Genomic DNA, 22,178 nt, shown 5'->3' on the forward strand with positions numbered 1-22,178 from the left:
TTAGGAGTCTCTTGTATAATAAGTCTACAAAAATGTACAACATGAATAGTTAAGTACAATAGGTTTCTAAAACTTGAATAGTAAATATAAAACTCACAATAAAAAGTTGTGAACATATCTGTTCATCGAAATGTGTAATGGCACAATTAGAACCTTATAATTTACTAACACGTGTGTATCACAACCGGGCTCGGGACACGGGACATAGGGCACAGCCAAAATAAATATTCTTAAATTTATTATAGTCTTAATTATTGCAAAACATTAGGAATCGGCTAAATTATATTAAAGGTAAGTCTCGATATATGGCTGTTACAATTATTTATAAATATGATATTAAACATATCAAGATATCAATAAGTACCACTCCTTTCATTGTATCAATTGTCAACACTTGGTTTGACACGACAACACTAGGTTTTGTACCTTTCATTAAAAAAAGTTGCTTTAAAATAATCATATCAATATAGAAACATTAAAAATTAATTTTTTTGTGATGACCTTTTGAAGGTTATTTATTATAAGATATATAATCTTACAAATATTCATTACACAATAAGGTGGACGAAATATATTTTTAATTGTGTTTTCAATTAAATATAACATTATAAATCAATGCTTAAGTTTCTTACTATTTCAGCGGTTTGCGGAATACCAGGTGCATCATCTATTAGACACAATTCTTATTATATATTAGCAGTTTCAATATTTTTACAATTCACTATTTATTATTTTATTTTATTGTTTATTGCATTTGCTATTAATATCTGTGACGAAACTGACATTTGACTACAGCAACTTTGTTCTACAAAAGATACAACGTACATAAAAAAATATATACGTGCTTAAAATCAAAAATTGAATTTTATGATATCTATTATGATAATTTTACTAATAATTATAACATAAGATATGCGTATCTACAATGGCAGATTGAGATCTTTAACATAAGTCTCCGATTTATCACTTTGCCTAACTTTAAGTATATTATACAAACAACCATAAATTTAAGATATTAATCTCAATAAGGCCTCTAAAAATATGGCAACATATTTTAGTAGTGCAATTTAAAAGGTTTACAAGCATAAAGTACATTTTATGTACAATAGTGGGGAAGCTTTTAGAGACTTTTTGTTATGAAAGCATACTAAGCTCTAAATGATCATGTAATAATCCTTCTTTTAAAGAAGTTGTAAATTCAGTCACAAATGGCACTAAAATGAAATAAATAAGTATTTGACTATTTAAAAATATTTTCAACTGAACCATCCAGCATAAGCAAACACAATAAATATGTTCAGAAAGTTTTTTCTGTTTTTATATTTAAATAAAAACGGAGATAGTCAAATATTCGATTTCATTAAAATTATAAAAGTTAAATAATTTGTTGGATATTATAATTAAAATTATAAAACTTTGGTAATATTACAGGAACACGTCATCCGATAGGTTAACGATAACGTGTTCAGGGCGGCGTTCCCCTCCCCCCTCCCCCTCTCCCTCTGAGTCGGTGGCAGAGTGCGGAGAGGGCGCGCGAGGGGAAGGGGGCATGGCGGCCGGCGGGAGGGTCTCGCGGATGGTGCGCAGTGCCTCACCTGGGGGCGCGTTGGCGGACTGCGCCGGAGGTTCCGATTGCAGGACATCCTCCATGGCCTCCTCGTTTAGCGTTTGTAGCGCTCCGCATATCATCTGCTCCTCTAACGTCACCTACAAATATATATGTTTAAAATGTTAAATAATCAGTTAATGTAATATTCGTATAGTATAGCATGCCATATACTATGTATGTATAGATCGTCTACTCTAAAACCGAACGCCCCTCTACTGTACTTAGAAACACATACAAATTAGGTAATCCGATGATACTGACTCATGATGATATATACTGACTCACAGGTTGGTCTTAGAACACTCAGTAAACGTTTCAGCAAAAAATAACATCAGCAAACATCCAGTCATTTCATTCAGAATTCACACGTCAGTCAAGATCAGTCGTGCCACAAGTGTGCGGATTGGATTCCCACTAGAGGAAATAAAATATTAACTATTTTTATTTCCTCGCTCTGGTATCCCGACAAAGCGCGGTGTTGAGTTTCACTGCTCAACAAACGCGTTATAGAGCGGTCGTGTCGCGCGAAGTACGCTCGCCCCAAAAAATGTCAATTGATATATCTACTGATCGCATAATCAGTTGACTTCATAATATGCGGGCGAATACCAAGCCTGCAGTAAATTCTTAATACGCACACAGGTGAAGTGTTGCAATATTTACATTACACATTAAAATAGGCACATTGAATGGAGGAGCGTTCATTTATAAATTGGATTGGCCTATACAAGTGCATGTTAGCTATATGCACGCAGGTTTAATTTTCAATAAGCTACTTGTGAAGTTACCCAATTTTCCATCGTAATGTCATATACAATATTTTACATATGAAATTATATACAATAGGGATGTGCAAATGAAAACTTTAAACTGAAAACATACTAACTAAAAATATTACTTGTGCTTTCAGCAAACATTGTTACACTTACATCACACAATTCAAATTCCAATTAAGCTAAATCTACTTCTACCCAAATGATGAAAATAAAATAAATAAATCGTGAATTGTAAAACGCATTGTGTCTAATGGACTATACTACATATTCATGATAACTTTTTATCAAAAACCTTCACCTGGTATTCGGCAAATGGCTGCAATAATAAGAAAATTAGGCATTGATTTATAATGTAATATTTAATAAAAAAAATAATTAGATAAAAAAACGTCCGTCTTCTCATATATAAGGAATATTTAAGTAGCTATTGTATCAATAAGTAAGTTCAAGTGTTCGAGCAGATTGAATGGCAAGAAGTGAGGTAAATGATTGATGAAATTGGAATGGTAGATTGATCTAATGGCCAGTTGATTGGTCAGTTAGTTGGCAGATGGGTCACTCGACTAGGTGTTGTGTGACGGGGGACAGACGGGGTAACGGATGGATGGATAGAGAAGATAGCTAGTATTAAAAGTAATTATGGACGAAACATTTATACCGAACTATACTGCAGTTCTGTATACTGCAGGTCTGTATAGATATATGTTAATAAAAATATTATAAAACTGTTTGTAATTACCTGCTTTTCAACATTCGACGGGCGCGATCTCTGGTGTTCAATCCCAGACCTCGGTTTTACGTTGTCTGTTTCTGAATCGCTCACTTTATCGGCTATCACTGTAAATGCAATTATTACAACATAACTAAGTCACGAACTTATAGTAAAATATATATATACGCGCTTTATATAAGTATATATAAAGTACGTATATCTTTAATATAAGTTCTTCATTATATCTTTATATAAGATATAAATAATATTTGATTTCCTAAAGTGGGAATCGAACTTACAATCTGTCTAGTTTACATCTTCATAATATATAATAAATTATGGGTACATACCTGTAAGAGTGGGAGGGTTGAGAGGCACGTTCGCTTCCAACTCGCGTAAATTCATTATAAGCATCTTAAATAGTTCCCAATCGCCAAACGGTAGATCTAAAATCTGTAATGTATTAACGTTTTTATTTTTTACTCGTCAGCTTAACGCTGTATTCCGCAGGTAACAGGGTAGGCGGAGAGAACCTAGTGTTAAGATACTCCTTTTCCCACTTTCCCCCGAATTCCGGGGACACGACTGGCCTGCTGTGTGTCGGAAAGCGGGGAACGGAGTGTCTTAATAATAAGTTTTTTCTGTTTACCCTGTCACATACGGTATATGATGTAAACCTAAAAAAAAATTAAAGGAATCAAAAAGTTGAACGGAAAGGATAGTGGATCCATTCGGCGTTAACGTGCAGAAGTTGTACCGGCTTGAGGTCCGCGAGGCGGCACACGGCCAGCACGAGGCCGCACACGCGGTGCGCCGCCAGCGCCGCCGCCGCCACGCTCCCGCCTGCGCCCAACGCCGCACGCACCAGCCCGCACACGCGCTCCACGCTCAGCGACGACAGTCGCAGCCCCGACGCGTCGCCCTGCACAAATAGATTGGAAAATAATCCTATACTTGGATCATGCATTAAATAAATATTTAATTCGATGAAATATATCACTTATCGCTCACCAATCCCGGGAAGGCGGTTCTCAACATCACGATGGGATTAACTGCTATGGAGGGCACCACCGGCGCTTGGTCTTGCACTTGTGCCTGCGTCTGCGAGTACGCGTGCGACGGCGCGTTCGCGTGCGCGTGCGTGCTCCACCCCGTCAATACTGTTTGCGACATCATTGTGTTCGACACTGGTGGTACTGGGTTTATTAGCGCTTTTGTCTGTAAATTAATCAGTTAATTATTTTTTATTCATAATAAAATTTCTTAAAAATATTATTGTCAGCTTCAAATATAAATATTGGCCAAAATTAGTAAGACAAATAAATGTTAATGTATTATCACAAACTCACACAAGTAAAAATCAAACAATGGAATGATAGGATACTTTATTATATAATAGACAAAGCATTTCATAAAAAGTCATTAACGTATTTTATATTTATATAAAATTTTTTTATAAATGATAATTGATAATCGTCTTAAGATGATCCTTCATTGAAGAACACTCAAGAAAAGATCAAATTATTAAAGTACGTTTCTATTTACAGTAGTGTCGATAGTAATAATGAGATTGCTAGATATAGAAGAGGTAATAATATATTATTGTATATTTATTACAAGCGTGTCACTGTAAACGGGCCAGGTTGCGGGTTCAATTCCCACTCGAGGAAATATTTTCTTTTCTTCTCTCTAGTGTCGAGGCAAAGCGCGGCGTTGACTTCTATCAGTCAACATGCAATGCCTCCACGATTCGGCGGAAAGTGGGGAGCCGAGTGTCTTAACACTAAGCTTCCTCTACATGCGGGATATAGCGTGAAGGTGAAAAAAAAAATTATTACCGGTTTTTTATGGAATGTCTTGGAATGCGGCTGTCTGGAAGTTTGCGGCCAGGGCGATGAACCAGTCACTACTATTTCCTCCTCTACGCCTGACTGCACTTGCTCTTCTAATATATACACAAAAAATAAATTTTAATTAATTACTTTATGTCACCGAAATTAGAGCTAAATAGTAATTACTGTTTGATTATTTCACAAGATTTTATTTAATTAAAATATTTAGATAATTAAAAAGAAAGCTTTAAAGAAATTAATTATCAATAAACCATCCAAATACCTTTAATAACTTTTTTAATATATGGATCTAAATTGATAGTGAAGGGCAGAAATATCTTTAGGTCGGCTGCAGTGAGCGTAGCGCGGTGGAAACTAAGGAACACTTCCAGCTTGCGTTCATCGCGGTCTAACTCCATTAGCGTGCTGGCTTCACGAAGCCCGCCGATTAAAGGTTTAACCCTGAAAAAAACTCTTTTTAATTTCACTCTGCGTTCTGCATATAGCAGTGTTAGTACTCCGTTCACTACTTTCCACCCAATTTACGAGTTATTGCGTATTGAATGAAGGAACACAACACTGCACTTTGTCTCGTGAGCAAAGCGAAGAAATATAAAATATTTCTTTTCTTTGAGTGGAAATCGAACCCACAACTTGTCGCGTTTACAGTCACATTTTGTACCCCTGCGCAACGACTGGTATCAAAATAAAAATTCTTACTTTTCAAATATGTGTTTAAGAGATGTAGTATCGTCAATATGTTCCTCGTATGCCTCATGGTGGTAAATGATCCAGGATGTGCGGAAAGGCCACTGCTCCGTCAAATTTACCCAAGAGGCTAGCTGATACCAGTTGAATTCTATTTGGAATGCTTTAAGTAGACGACCTGAAAGTAGTCGAACATGAAATAAAATACAATCGTAAAACGTTTAGCCTAGTAATAAAATATCAAAGTTAAGTCTAGAAGACGAAGAGAGCGGAGTTGATTTCTGCCGTTTATTTTTTTTATTTTTCCGGCCTACCCTATCTTACATAGGTTACAGCGTGAAGTTACAAAAATATGGAGTTAATTTTAATGGAGATACGTTATGTTTACTATTTATTTCAGTTTTTATATGATTCGATGTAAAAACTGAAATAAATTCGATGTAATATAAAGGGATTGTGATAGTAAAGTACAGCACACCTGTAACATACAGCACGTTCATTAACCTTCTCATACTGCGAGGGTTGACATCGCTAAAGTAATCATCCGTCAGCAGCACGCGTCCGAGGTCGGCGGCGCCGGCGGCGGGCGCGGGCGCGCGGTGCAGCCCGGACGCCACCGACGACGCGACTGAGTCGGAGGCACGCAGCCCCCGCCGCCCCTCCACACGTGCCCCCTCACCCCGCACCTCACCGCGCCCCTCGCCGCGCCCGCCCTTGATGCGCTCCTGGCTCGACATCAGCTCGGATGTGGATGATAGACGACGTGCAGATACCTATGGAAAATATCATTTCAAGCATACGCACTATGTGTTTGATGTTTCGGAGGTACACACGAATACGTTATATGCCACGAGGACGCCACAGAAATTAATTCCACCGATGTAAAGACTATCTCCTTTATCCATTTTAGTCATTTTGGAAACATTACGTGTTAACTGGCAGCGCTGGCTGACTATCCAATGCTGTATTTCGTCTAATCAGACCGTGGATATAAAAGAACGTCGAATGCACATCCACATCATTTATAAGCAGACTCTTCCTAACTGCACCAAGGTGGCATAATATTTTTAACTAATTAGATCATATAAACTTGTTTTAGCATTAAAACTAAGCTATACAGCTTCATTTGCTAAAAGAAATCTAGACAGAAAATTTTTAACTTACAGATCTTTGCAGGGATGTGCTGAAATCATCAGTGCCCAACGCCTGAAACCTCCTGGCCGCTGTCTGCTGGGCAACTTTGACGCGACGTAGTGCTGAGTTTTGCAAGTAGAAAGGCAGTTGCACCATGTTCCGTAGATAATCCCAACCACCGATATTGCTTTCCGACAACGCACGACGACTGTTTATTTCTACCGCCTGAATATAATATTGTATGAACCAACATTAAATATTATTTTAGCTGGTAGTTTTGTCTTTACTACTTGAAAAATATTCAAAATGCTATTTACACGTCAAATTAATTTACAAATTCAGATATTTTTATTCAGAAAACTGGACAATAATTAAAACTAAGGAAAAAATCATATACATATGTCGAAATACACTTTCACATTTCATGCGACATCAAAGGCAAATGTCAAAATAAATAAAAAGAACGGCAAAATCAAAGACCGATCATGCAAGTACACGACATTACATCGATTTTAATAATATATCGATAGTCACAACATTGACTGACAGGGACACACCCAACATTTAACTAACCTCCATCCAAGCAACCTGCGCATTTGAAATTTGATGAATTGCCAATTATATTTAATACTACAATAAATATTTTTCATTAAAATAAATAATTTGTGTAAATAGATCATTAGTTTAATACATCAATACAGAAATTTAAGCTGTCCTTCAACTTGCAAGAATAAGTGCAATATATTTATTTGAATAGGTTGACTACATCACCTCACTGTGTCATTAAATTAGGTCATTCTACAAAATTTTATTTCTACTTTACGATCTAAATATAATTATTCCCGCAGAAAACTCACCTTGCTTATAATGTGAGGATCGATAGCCAGTAGTAGTATGAAAGGGCTCTTAGGATCAGAGCAAAGGGCGTGTACGGCGTTTAAAAGCGCTAATACTTTTTCTTGCTCACAGCTGTCCAAAGCGTCGACGACCACCACTAAGCGAGTTTGTTGGCCAGTAAATGCATCTAGGCATGAAACCTGTAAAAAAAATTACACTGATGTTTGATACATACATAACATGCAGCTGAAATTGTTTGAATTGAATTGTTGAAAAATGTGAAAATATTTCATAATTTAACACTTGAACAAAACCTATATTGGACCTGACAAAGTCAAATACAGTTTTTGTTAAATTATGTTCAAGGTATGTGACAACATATCAGGTCATATAGGTTTTAAATACTAGGGAAAATATAGTTAAAAGTAATAAAAAATCAACTCATATCTGCGCAGCCATCTCCAGTTACTCACCGTGTGTGTCAGCGCCTGCACCTCGGGGCGTAGCGCGGCGGCGTGCGCCCTGTCCCGACGTAGCGCGCGCGCGAGGCGGGCAAGGCGGGCGCGCGGGGGCAGAGCCAGCGCGGCCAGGGCCCGCCCGCACGCGTATACGTTAGCGAGCAGCACGGCGCCCGCCGCCGCGCATGCGCCCACCACCAGACCCTGCCGCACGTCGCGGCGTCTACGGAACACAACGTCACGTTCAATGGGCACCACTTTACGTTACGTTAAAGCCGGATACAGCATATGCATGAAGGCCATTTAGTATTATTTTTTATAGAGAAAAAAAAACAGCTTAATCGAAACTTGGCTGGTTTTTTAGAGGATGTTTTTGGTGGTATTATATGGATTTGTGGAGTGTAGGTCGAATATAGACATTTATATTAAAAAAACAGAACTCATCAATCTTTTCAAGGTAACTTACGTTGGATCCGTTTCACTGTCGGTGAAGTATATAATAAGCACGGAGAAACCAACGAGTACACATAAAAAGCTCAGCTCAAATATCACTATATGCGGGATGCAACATGCACGACGCCATCTAAAATAATCACACATATAAGATAATAAATTATAATATAATCTTATGGGGTGGACCATTGTGTTAAAAAAATTATATAACAAGATCTCTTGATTACATCATAAACATATGAAAGGATTTGAATAGAATTTGTTAGCCATCTTCCCAATCTGTTTTCTTCACAAAAACATCTAATTCAGGGCTTCCCAACCTTTCTTTTGTTAAAGCTTTCCTGGCTATAAATCTACTGAAGTTTGATTATTAGAATTAAAATTAAACACTTTCTTATCCAAATTACATATTTTTAGAAAACAACCATTTGGATAGTTTCTAAGAGCTGCAGGTTGAACTCCGCTATGTTCAAATTTTAACATATTTTTTTTAAAAAAAAATTATTTGTGGAAGTGGAATAACAACTTTACAAATTTTTGAAATACTTACTTCCACCCTGACGTGGAGGATAAGGGGCGAGGTCGGAAGGCCCTCGCGAGACGCGTGGCCACACGCCCGTATTGGCACTCCAAAGCCTCGGCCAGGCTGCCTATCATTTGTACCACCATAGCCTCGCCTTCCTGCCCTGCGCCGCCCTTCATGCCTTCCGTGAAGTGGAACCTAGTTTAAATGTATAATAATTCATACAATTCGGAGGTTCAATCTAGAGTAAGTATGTTTCTTAAAAGCCAGCGTGTATCATTTTTGTTTAACATCAGACTTACTATTAAGTCTTAATCCTATGATTAACATTTGAAATTAGAAGCATTGATTATAGAAATACAGGTTTTTTTATGTTTTTAAATAATAAAAATTATGTATCTAAAGAATAGATGTCCAGACAAAATAAGATCTAAAGTATAATATAATTAATCGAGAGAATGTTATAATACCTGATAGGTGTAGCGGGTAAAGCCCGCGGGTCATCCGGGCCTGGTGGGTGACAGAAAACGACTTGGAGAAACAGCAGTAGCGAACTGAAACGTCGCCCCAGGGCCGCCACCATACCGCCCGCCCACCACCACTCATACCTTTAAAAATATTTAATGTTATATATCTTTTTTTTATTACTTTTAGAACATACAATTTCTGCAAGAGTCGGTTATGTCTTTAATATCACTCGAGGCAATATTTATACTCAGTATAAGCATATGTAATATTTAATTTTTCGGCCTGATAAAGTTATTTGGCAATTAACTTCTTTAAATACATATATCCAATAATTATTTTTTCTATCAAAAATCAAAATATGTGTGAATTACTATTATACAATTATAAAATTAACTAATGAAACATATTTAACTTATTATTCCAATTCCACTATATAAAATATCAAGTGAGCTAGGCCCACTGCTGAGCAATGTTATAAAAAAATAAGCAGCAATTATAAGTACAATACTTTAAAGCTTTAATACAATTAATTGACACAATAAAATTGTGTGTTCTCAATACACACATACCACAAAAAAGATCAATAAATTAAAAAATCGGTTAAGTGCGGGTCGGATTTGCCCATCGAGGATTCTGCACCAAATACAGGATTTTAGGTCAATGGGAATTACAACATAAAAGTTGACAAACTTAAGATTGTATATGAAAATTTGCGGTTTTTATGTGTGGTTACAGGCACTCATTTTGTATTAAATGGATGAATTACAAATATAACTTAGCAAAAAAATTTTTTTTTATGAAATATCTATATTTTTTACTTTATTTGCATAGTAAGTTCTCACTTCGTGCCAAATTCCATAACTGTAGTTTCACGGGAATTACCCTACAGATTTTGATTACGCGAATTTCATACAAAATGCAGTAAAATCGATGCTTAAATGTTTGTATCTTTAGATTGCGTTGACTTAAAAGCAAAATTTCCTTGTGCTTCGAGGGACTATAGATCTAAATATTTGATATTAATTTCAGCTTGATACCTTCACGAGATAAATGGCAGACAGACAACATCGTGATCCTATAAGGGTTATGTTTTTACCTTTTGAGGAACGGAATTATATGTGAACCTATCTGCTAGGGGAATGAATTATTTTCATTTCCTCGCTTTGATAGCAAATTATTATAAATATAAGCAATACACACTCACTTGTTACCCAAGTACCACAGCATATAGAATATCAAGTATAGCGACGCGAAAATGGCGAACAGCACGGCCAGCGCGACGTAGGGCGGCGCGCCCACCACGGCGGCCACGGCAGCGGCCGCCAGTGCTACGTGCCACGCACCCCACGACACCGCCCACGACCATGCCCACCCCGACTCGCTCCACTGGCGCGCGAAGTTTTTCATCTCCTCTGTTATGTTATTTTCAGAAGATATAGAAACAAATGCATAATCTTTTTTTAAACATTTAATTCATAGTATTTGGGTTTGAGTTCGGCTTTACGTTGTATTTTGTTCTCCATTTTACACGTTTTGCGCGTTGAGTCAATGAGTGACGGAATACAACGCCGAGCTTTCCCTTCTTAGCAGATAAATGAAAACGTTATTTCACCAAAACCTGAATAAAATCTTTATCAAAATAAAGGCAAATGTAGTGGCTTATTAAAAATATTAAAATATTTTCTATAAGCCACTATAAAAAATTATAATCCATTAATCATAGGATGTCTTAATAAATAAACAATTAATCCATATTTATTAAGCTTCAGGTTTGGCAAGCTTACAGCTGAAGTGATCACGAGTAAGCTCGTGATTAAAGTGAAGTGGCGAAAACAAGCATGTGTTATAAATATAAATAATTAGTATAGAAGCGCTCATTATTCACCCTATGTATATTGATAGTTTAAAATATAAATATTATTTAGAGAAACGACACCGATCAAATAAAAATTCTGATTTTTGTTTTCAGAAAATAATAAAAGCTACATTTTATTTCAAGAGGACCATAACTGGACGACCGTACAATATTTGGGGAATAAATTACTTTCATTTCTTAGCTCTAATAAAAAAACAAAACGAGGCATTGAGTTAAGAAAATCTCAAAGACACAATAGCGGAAAGGTTCCTTCTATGTATGGGATACAGTACAGGGAAGTAAAAGTAAAAAAAAATACTTACCTTTAAGTTTATTTAGCAGAAATGATTTCCCGGATCCCCATCTTGCATATAATCCCACAGTGATAGGCACAGAGAGGCTTGGCTCTGACAGCATGTCAGCCAAAGCAGCACTGTATAACTCGTAACCGAGCATATTCTCGTTATCTTCATTAGTGTTTAGTTTTCTAGCACCGAATATTTGACCCAATATAGTTTTGTTGTAACTCATGTCGATATTGTATGGGGTTTCATTCATTTTGTTAGGTTTGTACAGTAGCTGACTGTTCTTCGGATTTCGGAGAAGAATTTCAACTATTTGCTGGTGAGGAAAAATATGCCAATTGAATAATACTAATGAAATATAATAAGCACTATTTATACAGCTTTCAACTGTAATTTTGACCAATATGAGAAAACTGACTAAAATTCAAGTACTAAAGAAAATACTTGCATATTAATTATAAAAAAAACTAAATATTCATACTATCATACATTTTTTGTTAATATAGGAAAAAACAAAGAACTTGCGTGTATGTTTACGGTACAATTAAATAAAAATGGAATTCAAAAATTAAGGAATTAAGTAATTTTAATATTGGGTACTAGAAATATGTATAAAATCGATACACAGAGATATTGTAGCAAGTGTATAAGAACTTCGACTTGGCGTGTTAAGAAAGCATAACTTAGTGGACAAAACGCTTAAGCGGCCTCTAAGAGAAGAGGATTCGAATCCGGTACGTTAAAATTTAACAAATAAATGTAGAGTAAAAAATTATTAATAAACGTTGACGTACCTTAGACCTGGCCCGCATGGCGACGTGCAGCGCGGTGTCACCGCGGTTGTCGGCGGCGGCCACGCGCGCACGCCGCTCCAGCAGCAGCGACACCACCTCCGCGCTGCGCGACCGCACTGCGCGCAACAGCGCCGTGTCGCCGCTCTGTATTATTTAGAAATACATCTTTTATACATGCTTTATTTATCTATAAAACAATGAAATAAAATCTACTAATGATATCTGAACTTTTTTATTGCCATCTGATTTGCATAAAAACTTGAAACAAATCTGACGGCAAGAAGTATTACTTCAATTGATCACGTTCATAGAAAAAAGATATATAAGCCTATATTATTTTACTCTATTTTAAATTACATTTGAAAATTATTTCAACAACACAATAGACATAATTTCTTTATATTTGTATTAATTGACGTCTAATTTCTTATAAATTATTTATTTTGTATATATATTTAAATATAATACAAAATATATTATAAAAAACATTAATGGTGTTTCCTTACATTTGTGCAGTGTTCCAGGTCCGGATTTGATGCAAGAAGAAGTTTAAGGATAGCCACATGACCTTTTTCTACAGCTGTATACACGGGAGTTTTCTTCTCTTTACCCGGTAAGTCGACATCTACGTGTTTTTTGAGCAAAGCTTCTACTATATTTTTATAACCACCTTTTACAGCATAAATTAGTGGTGTATCTTTGGAATGATCCTAAAATTACAAAATAAAGTGTTAGCAACATACATATGTATAAATTAGTTTAGAAGTTTTTAATATGTAGAAGTATCCATCATTGTTGAAATTCTCTCTTACGATAAATCGTATTGAAATACAAACAGTAATGCAATAATTATAAGATATATAAACATTTGTGCCAACAAAATTAAGACAAAGCAAAGTGATTCATCTTATAATTTTGTCTCAGTATCATAATAAAAGTATATGAATATAAAAAAAGCGAATTAGATAAGATTACTACCTCTTATTAATATTTTTCATTTTTGTACTCCAGCAATTAACAGCATTGTTAAATATTTGTTATTATAATCTAAATTTATGAGCAAAATATATTTACCAGAAAATTAGTGACAAATTAATGGGTCTAATTTATTGAGTGAAGTGTCAAAATTGGCATCCTCTCATATCGTCCAAGGCTGACGTCTCAGAAGTTGCATATAATGCACATGATTAATTAACATAAGCATATACCATACATATTTAAATATATAATTTAAAAATTATGATGTTAATGTACAAAACCATAACTAATTAAAACAAAAAACTTACTTGAACGTTAATATAAGCTCCCGAATTGATTAAAGCTAGTGCGATATCATAAAAGCCTTCTTTGCAAGCGATCGCCAAGGCGGTGCATCCATCTTTGTCTAACGCGTTAACGTTGGGCTTGTGTTCCAGTAGCATTTGGACGATTTCAAAGTGGTTACCTGTATAAATCAGCGCGTACTAAATATTTGTAATATTAATTTATTATTTGTTTTCATTACTCTATCATGGACAAAGAATTATAAGCAAGAGATCGAGGAGTTGGGTCTTTGTTTTTATTACTCTGTGGTGGACAAAGAATTATAAGCAAGACATTAAGGAGTTGAGTCATTAGTTCTTTTTATAGTAGAACGATACTTCGTGTATTGTATTAATAATGCGGTAAGAAAAGTGTAGTTGTTGTTGTTTTAAGAATTTCTTTTTATAAGACGATAAGTAGTAAAATTGTATTTACACAGTTATAGGGTATACGTAAGCAATATAAAAATATTGATCGCATCAATAGACGGTAAAATTACATAAAATAAAAATAAATTTAACCAGAATTATAATTAATAATTAAAATCTAAAAATATAATGAGAACTAATTCAATTTGTTGTTTAACGGAGGACGTTTCTTTGTATAGAGTGGTTCGAAAAATTTGGCTAACAACCAAGTAAGTCTGTCACTGAACTGTCAAGACTAAATGTTGTTTTGCTGGAGCGTCAACAACGAAATAGTATTCTTTTGATATTTGGCATCCGACGCAGCCTACGCGCTCCTCTGTTTATCTAACATTGTCTATCTCAATCTAAACCAACGTTTACATCAAACGATTATATTATATTGATTCATATTATAGTTATCGGACAAGGTTGAAAAGTGAATATTATAATCACATTACTCACATGTTTTTAAAAAATATATTTAACACATAAAAGCCTCTGCTTTTTTAGTAGGGATGATATATAATAATTTGTTTACGTTTAAGATACTTTTTTATATATAAAACATAAAAAAATATCCTTTCGTATCTTAAGAGAAAAACTACTTAGAGAAGGACTCAAAGCTTGGATCTAACTACCTACACTTGGACCTGCGTTCAAGTTTAGGTCTAGAAGGTCCCTTTAGGAATGCACATTCCTTTAACGATCACTTCCATTGCCCGAGCTCCTCTCTGTCTAATCAAACTAGAAATAATTCAAAGTTCCTTTTTCGGAGTAAGATCTAGAAACAAATTGATGATACTTCTAGATAAGAAGAGGTCTTTTAGAAAACTACAGCGACATTTCGCTCCTTCTACCACCTATCCTTGCTGAGTCATTGTTAAGTTCGAAGTACTCGTTTATTCTAAGTCTAAAATATAAGTAGTTGGTACAGTGTCGGTGCGTACCGTGCGTGGCCTGCAGCAGCGGCGTCCAGCAGTACATGCCGGCAGTGCCCGCGTCGGCGCCGGCACGCAGCAGCGCGGCGCAGGCAGGCGCGTCGCCGGCGCGCGCGGCCCACGTGAGCGCCGACGTGGCGTACTTGTCGCATGAGTTGGCGCGCGCGCCCGCCGCCAGCAGCCGCACCACCACGCCGCTGTGACGCCGCCCCGCCGCCCACACTAGCGAGCTGTGGGAGCGACCGCAGTAAGTTACCCAGACAATGTTATTAAACTGATATACGACAATTTAAGAATTTTTAAATATAATAATATGTTTCGTTCAAGAGTTTCTGCAGTTTCAGGCTACACTCTAAGTATATTTAACTCCTATTTGTCAATAAAGATATAATAATGTATACAAATATGGTTTTTATTTCGATTCATTAAATTGTCCAAAATTATCAATTATCCGAACACCCATGTTCTTTTTAATTAATCCGGATCCGACGCTCCATTTTACTTATTAGGTACTTTTTTATTAGCTTCATCTGTCTAATTATCTACCCTTGCTGGGAAGATATATCGAGATACTTGCAATTTTGTTCTTTTTAATTTTTAAAATACTTTACAATGATCTTACAATTCAATCATGACTACTTAAACGAGGTCTTCTTCCAATATATTATTATTACACGATATATCATAAATTATTTAAATTTCCTCATCAGTAGTAGGTTCAATATCCACAGTCGAATTATAAATAAGTAAGGAAGTACATATATTGTACGTATTGTGCATTTTAAGAAATTTCTGACGCACTGTATCAGTATCACGTTATGGAAATTTTCTTATTTTTGTTATATATTAATTAATAATCACATTATAAAGGAGTTTTTTAAAACGGTCACAAGAATTTGTAACAGGAAAAGCATCAAGATATTCCTAAATGGCTCTATTAAGATAACAATAATACTTATTTAAATACAAGTGCAGCTAGTGACATTTTTACAACCTATAAATTCTTTGAGGCACATGACAATATGTTAAAGAGACGTCAAATATAATAAGCTCGTTATGTGGTAACACAAATAGACATTTCTAGTATTTTAGAGTTACCTACATATGTTATTGATGCCAATAGTAGCGCAGGCGCGCAAGTGTGTGATTGGAAACGCGACTGACTGTGGGTTCATTCCTTTTTGAGGAAATGAAATATTCAATTTTTTTTTCTTAGCTCTGGTGTCAAAAGGCAGCGAGGTTTGCCACTCAATATGAAATGTCCAGCGGAAACTCGGGAGCGGAGAGTCTTAGCACTCTGCCTATTTTGCTATATGCGAGAGACAGCATAAACCTGAGAGAAAAAAAAACATACTTGATATTATAGTTGCCGTGTGCATGAACGTCAGCTCCTTTATCGAGGAGCAATGCGACAATCTCTTCGTGACCTTTGTACGACGCCCACATGAGAGGGGTCCATCCACCCTGTAAGAAAACATTTTTAAGTGAAATGTATCAAAAATTTTTTTTAACTAAACACTTCTTCCAATTAAATAAAAAAATGTTTTACATTTTTGTAATTAAATATTTATGAAGTAAAGTTAAGAAAAATTGTTTCTTTTTAGTATAAAAATATATAATGTGTAGCTATAAGTATTGTATCTTCTAACCAAAAATAGCCAATCTATATCTTAAAATATTTCGATGACGTGCCGAGTCGATGCATTTGTTATCTTTGTATTAGTAGAAGTTCTAAATATAATTTATTATTTGCTAAGAAAGAAAACACTATAGGTAGTTATGTATTTAACCAGATTTAAGAATGTGGGGATGTCGCTGCTTTCTTGGCAATGATCCACCACAAGTATTAATATACAAATTTTAGGTGCACAGTCCAGAACACTTGGTCATTGCTCTATTATAGTTATTTAGGTCACTCTCTATCAAACACTTTAAAAACAATATATTGTTACAGAAGCAACCTAATGCTATACCTATGATAAGAAACGTACACTTTTAATGTTTATACACAGAAACTTTGTGAACGGTAGTATAAAATGTTTAATTAGTGATTCTGTTATCTTATATTCATAGTTTGATAAAATGTAACAATAAAAATTTAAGCTGCATTAAGGTTCCGAAGACTTACACAATCCCTAGAATCGATTTGTGCGCTGGCGTCGACAAGCTCTTGTACCACGGGCAGGTGTCCTCCCCTGGCGGCGAAGGCGAGGGGCGTCCACCCGTCAGTGTCGGCGGCGCACGCGTCCGCGCCCGCGCCCAGCAGCAGCCGCACCGCTGAGGCGCGCCCGTTCTCAGCAGCACACATAAGCGCTGTTGTGCCATTCTGAAATTGATTATGTCAAACTTATATTGAAACTAAAATTACATTTTATATATAAAAATTGTAAAATCCCGAAAAAACACATGAAAAGTATTGTTCTGTGCTACAATGAAATTATAAACAATATTTAGAAGTATATGTTTAGGTGAAACCTTACTTGTACGCATAGGAGAACAGGGGTCGTTTTACATCTTAATGATATTACACAAAAAATATGCATGTATAATTCTTTTGTTTCAGTTACTACGGTTAGCATTATTACGGAAATGGTTATTAAATTTTAAGGTTATTAAGTTTTCGTTCTTGCTTTAGCCAAGCTAGCGGTAAATAGTCGGGTTATCTAAGAGTGTCAATTGTATTCATTATACTTCTTAAGAACGCAACTTATTATGTCGTATTCTAATTGATATATTAAGTACATCCCAGCTATGTTTTTCGATTGAAGACTTGTAACTACTTAAAATATTAATTCCTATATTACTAAACATATTCATAGTAATAAAAATATTCACCTCATCTCTGTCGTCAACATTGATGTTCCTATTGGAGGTGAGATAGTTGTGCAGTTCATTGCCATCGCTGTTCACCAACTGAGATAGAGTCTTGAAACACGCCAGGGAAACCATCGACTCGCTCCGGTGAAGGCTCTGTTAATTAAAATGAAAAGGTTGTCGTTAAAACACATTTTATATAATTTTCAAATTAAATAATTAATTCTTAAGTAATTTTCAACAGTATTCGAAAGATTTTTTTATTTTTACACAAAAACACGCATGCATAGGTAAAGTTACACTGAAATTCGCCACTTGCATACATAAAAAGATAAAAAAATATTTTCTTCTTAATATACACTGTTAAAATTCTCGCATTCATGCATTGTTAAATATCTATATTTTTTTATAAAAACAGTTTAAAATGACACCTCAGTTGCTTGTAAGCTCCAACGTAACATAGTCACACCACTATTTGAAAAACTTTAGTAAGAGTGGAAAATCACCTAAGGAAAACTCAAGAGAACATTTACATATACGGTTAACAAAGCCTATTATGAATAGTAATGATTATTATAGATATAATGATAAAGAGCAGATATCACAAGGCAACTTCACAAACACATATGTCTCCACGAGTTTAAGGTTTTATAATATATATCCCGATATATTAATGCATATGTTTTATCTGATAAAGTTATCTTATTGTTTATACGCATATACCTAACTAATAATTTGTAAAAATTAAAAACTATGCTATCACTAATATAGCATTAAAAGGTACAAGAAGCATTTATTAATGTCGAATTTTATCTAATGTTATTTAAATGAAGAATTAGAGTAGAATTTTATCAATTTTTTTATACGTAGCGTAAATGTCTATTGAAATGAATTTCAATACTGGTGTAATTCGAGTTATTATATAGATCGTTTTAGTTGTGCGGCAACTAAAATATGTTCATTAATAAAAACATACATATGGACGTGCTCACAATTCATGCAAAATATTAGTAAATAGACGCGCAAATACTCTAATGGACATGGCAATCAGCGTTATTTGTTGCTAAACACATCACAAGTAAAATTTTTGATTAACATTTCATCGCAGACCGTATTTGAATGGCGACGGAGGGCAAACCCATGGAATGGGAAGCCATGACTGAACCGACGATGTTCCCCTGGCGGCGCCGTGACGGTGAACCGGGGCACGTTGAGGTGTGGGCCTGCAGACAAGGGACCAGTGTTCGGTTCACCTTTAATATGCAGATGCAGAAATGAGGTTCTCCTGCGTTTGTGTAGTAACGGTGGCGCCAACATAGCACCCGCAAAACTATTGCTTTTCGCACGCTGTGGCGGTGTCGTGACTTCTTCTATAATATTGACCTGGGACGTATCCATGTTTTCGGACCGTTCTGACTGTTCAGAGGCCGACCGGCTTCGATCCGTATTAGACGAAGGAGGTGATTCTTCAACCACCTCCAAGGGTGAGTCTGATAATCCCGGGGGCCTAGACACATTTCTAGGCTTATGTATATTTGCAATAAGGCATCGGATGTGGACGTACTCATCGTCTTTTTGTGATTTAGGTAATTCTGGCATTTGCGACATACCGCGACAGTCGGCATAATAAACCAAGAGCACCGCAACACGTCCCGTGACAGATATGCGAGAGCCGTGACTAACCGCTCGGGGACGCTCACACTGTCTCGCGTGGTCACGATGGGCGGATACTATTTACAGCTCCTCGTAGTGAGAGCGGGCGAGGGCGGGCGGAGGGCGGGCGCGATGAATGAACCTGGTCGAATACGTACTAAAGAATACGCGCTGTAAGTTCCTAGTGATAGACGCTTAATGATCGCGGAGGTGGTGCGATGGACGGCTCGCTCTGAAGGCAGCATATCGCTCGGAGTCCGGACACGATGTGCCGGCAGTCGAATGTGATGTTAGTGCCATCGCTGGAGACGAAGCTCCCCGCCGAGGCCGTTATTCTCTTATGTTTTTTTTTATATTAAATATTTTTAAAGCACGAAGCTGATACATCGCTTGTATGATATGACCTTTTTTGTTATATGCCAATCATTGTGTCATGTTTAACTATACCAAAACAAGTTAGCCAACGCTGAACAACTGTAAGCGGCAGTTATTAGATATGTCTTAATTGGTAAATATTAATATTATTTAAGTATTTAGTAATGTATGTAAAATATTAATAATTACATAGAAAAATATATACGGCGTTTAATTTTGCATTCACGTATGGAAACGACTGTGGTTATTAAAATAATAAACAGTTTAAAATATTTAGCGATAATTTGCTCTACGTATACATACATACATATTAATTTTTTTTGATCCTAAGTTACATAAGTCAATGTACCTACTTTATTACATAGATATAGGAAGAAGAGTCACTTACAGCCTATTGTGTTTATGAAAACCAGTTTGTATGATATAGTAAGTGGAATTATATAAGAAAAAGCAAAAGAAATAAAGTTGAAGATCCGCGAAGCGTGTACGGCAAAAAAATAACGGGGACTGCAGGATTCCGCCCAGTCGAGCGCCCGCACTGTTACCGCTGGACTCGCTCAAAGGCTGTCAGGCCTTGTGCATATCTGCTCTTTCGTTGATTTATCAAAGATTAATTTCATTTTTATATGTAGTCAACGCGATGGTCAACATTACAAAAAACTGACAAAATTAATTCACTGTTCTTATACAAGTAGCTGAAGCAGAATATATCTAAATATAGCTAAAGTATATTTTACTGTAATGAAATAGTAAGCCTTAAATGACGTCATGGGAGTAGGTGATATTATTATAAAATGTCTAATGGATTTGTTATATTAGATATATCATAAGGATATTGAACAGAAATTCTCTTCAAATTGACTTAACACTAACGAAGTTCTCATATTAGATCTTAAACAGGAGTTCAAGTTTTCAATTTATAATAAAAAATATCATCTTATTTTGTAGATTTGAATATTTTAAGTACATTTTTTTCTTCACAATTTAAAAAAGGAAGTCAGCGCAAATAAACCAAGAACACATAATTAATTCGTTACTTCCTCCATGTTTATTGATGGCCACATCAAAAGTACAGAACATTATCAAATATAAAATTAAAACAAAAGTCCCGCCATGTAAATATTAATTAGATTCGGAGAATTAAAAAATAAATAATAATCGTACACAGCCTCTATACTACCTGTCCATATGTCCGTACAAAAGAAGCCGCACGTAGCATTTCGCAGAAACTTCACCAAACAAATTGCAAAAGTTCCAACCGATCGGATATTACTAATTTTTGTAATTTATAATATCTTTCGCATACCATATTCTACGCGCGATTCTCTAATATCAATTGCGATAACTATGAAATAACGAGCTCCCGGGCATAATCAAGTTTTATATAGCGATAGCAGGCCGAGGTTGTTGATTCTGGGATAAAACAGTTTTCTCTGAACACAGAGATTTACCTATTTGATAAACCTTACACCATCATTTACTCGCGGCCCATAAACCATAAGGAGATAATACAGTTTACCGTTAAACCTCGATGTAGCAGATTACACGCGTGGATTTTATCATTTTCAATGTCATGCTTCTCCGGTGAAGTAATTGCAATTTAAGTTAAAATTTAAATATTATACATGCGCTGGTTGTATTACATTTACAAAAATAATATTTGTTTTTTCACGTAGCAGGGTAGGCAGAGGGAGCCTAGTGTTAAGACACTCCGCTCCCCATTTTCCGCCGGGTTCTAGAGGGATTGCGTGTTGAATGGCGGAACTCAACGCTGCACTTTGCCTCGACACCAGAGCGAAGAAATGAAAATATTAATATCAAATATTTCACTTAAGACACTCGGAAAACAGATTTTCTTCTATACTAATGTATTTTAAAATGTTTATGTGAATGTCTATGGGTAAAAAGTATTATGAGGGCACTAATAAAACAAAAATAGTTTTAAATTTTAAGATATAATCTTCTATATATATAAAAGGACTTGTCCTCACTGACTGAGGTAAGACGCACGCACAGCCGTAACCGCTGATAGTAGAAACGTGGAATTTGGACAGATGTTTACTTTCGTAATCTGGACATCTACTAAGAAGGGATTTTGAATAATTTTAACCCTAAAGGGGTGAAATAGGGGTTGAAAGTTTGTATGGAAAAAAAATTAAATCGGCACCGATTGTTATAAAATTTGAAACTTAGATTTTTAAAAGTATTTAATTGAACACATGTTT

General features: G+C 35.7%; 1 protein-coding gene across 7 annotated transcripts in view; it reads right to left on the reverse strand.

The window, feature by feature from the left end:
• Arms (Ankyrin repeat-rich membrane spanning) overlaps positions 1-22,178 on the reverse strand; it is a 36,795-nt gene that overhangs the window by 1,167 nt on the left and 13,450 nt on the right. For 3 of the 7 annotated variants that reach the window (XM_085205360.1, XM_085205355.1, XM_085205356.1), the window contains exons 2-26: positions 17,947-18,081; positions 17,240-17,437; positions 16,466-16,575; positions 15,121-15,341; positions 13,751-13,908; positions 12,971-13,174; positions 12,465-12,608; positions 11,689-11,986; positions 10,715-10,922; positions 9,513-9,650; positions 9,070-9,240; positions 8,533-8,649; positions 8,082-8,289; positions 7,629-7,808; positions 6,802-6,996; positions 6,116-6,410; positions 5,650-5,815; positions 5,213-5,391; positions 4,936-5,042; positions 4,109-4,315; positions 3,855-4,019; positions 3,448-3,550; positions 3,125-3,222; positions 2,684-2,701; positions 1,596-1,707 (exon numbers count right to left, since the gene is read on the reverse strand). In XM_085205360.1, coding sequence (XP_085061486.1) covers positions 1,596-1,707; positions 2,684-2,701; positions 3,125-3,222; positions 3,448-3,550; positions 3,855-4,019; positions 4,109-4,315; positions 4,936-5,042; positions 5,213-5,391; positions 5,650-5,815; positions 6,116-6,410; positions 6,802-6,996; positions 7,629-7,808; positions 8,082-8,289; positions 8,533-8,649; positions 9,070-9,240; positions 9,513-9,650; positions 10,715-10,922; positions 11,689-11,986; positions 12,465-12,608; positions 12,971-13,174; positions 13,751-13,908; positions 15,121-15,341; positions 16,466-16,575; positions 17,240-17,437; positions 17,947-18,060 — 4,114 coding nt within the window. In that variant the 5' untranslated portion in view covers positions 18,061-18,081. Of the gene's footprint in view, positions 1-1,595; positions 1,708-2,683; positions 2,702-3,124; positions 3,223-3,447; positions 3,551-3,854; positions 4,020-4,108; positions 4,316-4,935; positions 5,043-5,212; positions 5,392-5,649; positions 5,816-6,115; positions 6,411-6,801; positions 6,997-7,628; positions 7,809-8,081; positions 8,290-8,532; positions 8,650-9,069; positions 9,241-9,512; positions 9,651-10,714; positions 10,923-11,688; positions 11,987-12,464; positions 12,609-12,970; positions 13,175-13,750; positions 13,909-15,120; positions 15,342-16,465; positions 16,576-17,239; positions 17,438-17,946; positions 18,082-18,356; positions 18,516-19,035; positions 19,549-22,178 lie in introns of those variants that run through there. The other 4 variants (XM_085205353.1, XM_085205359.1, XM_085205361.1 and 1 more) reach the window with 4 other exon arrangements.

Source organism: Heliconius melpomene, chromosome 20 (assembly GCF_056956725.1).
Source record: "Heliconius melpomene rosina isolate 202511_hmr_F chromosome 20, ASM5695672v1, whole genome shotgun sequence".
Classification (NCBI taxonomy): Eukaryota; Metazoa; Arthropoda; class Insecta; order Lepidoptera; family Nymphalidae; genus Heliconius; species Heliconius melpomene.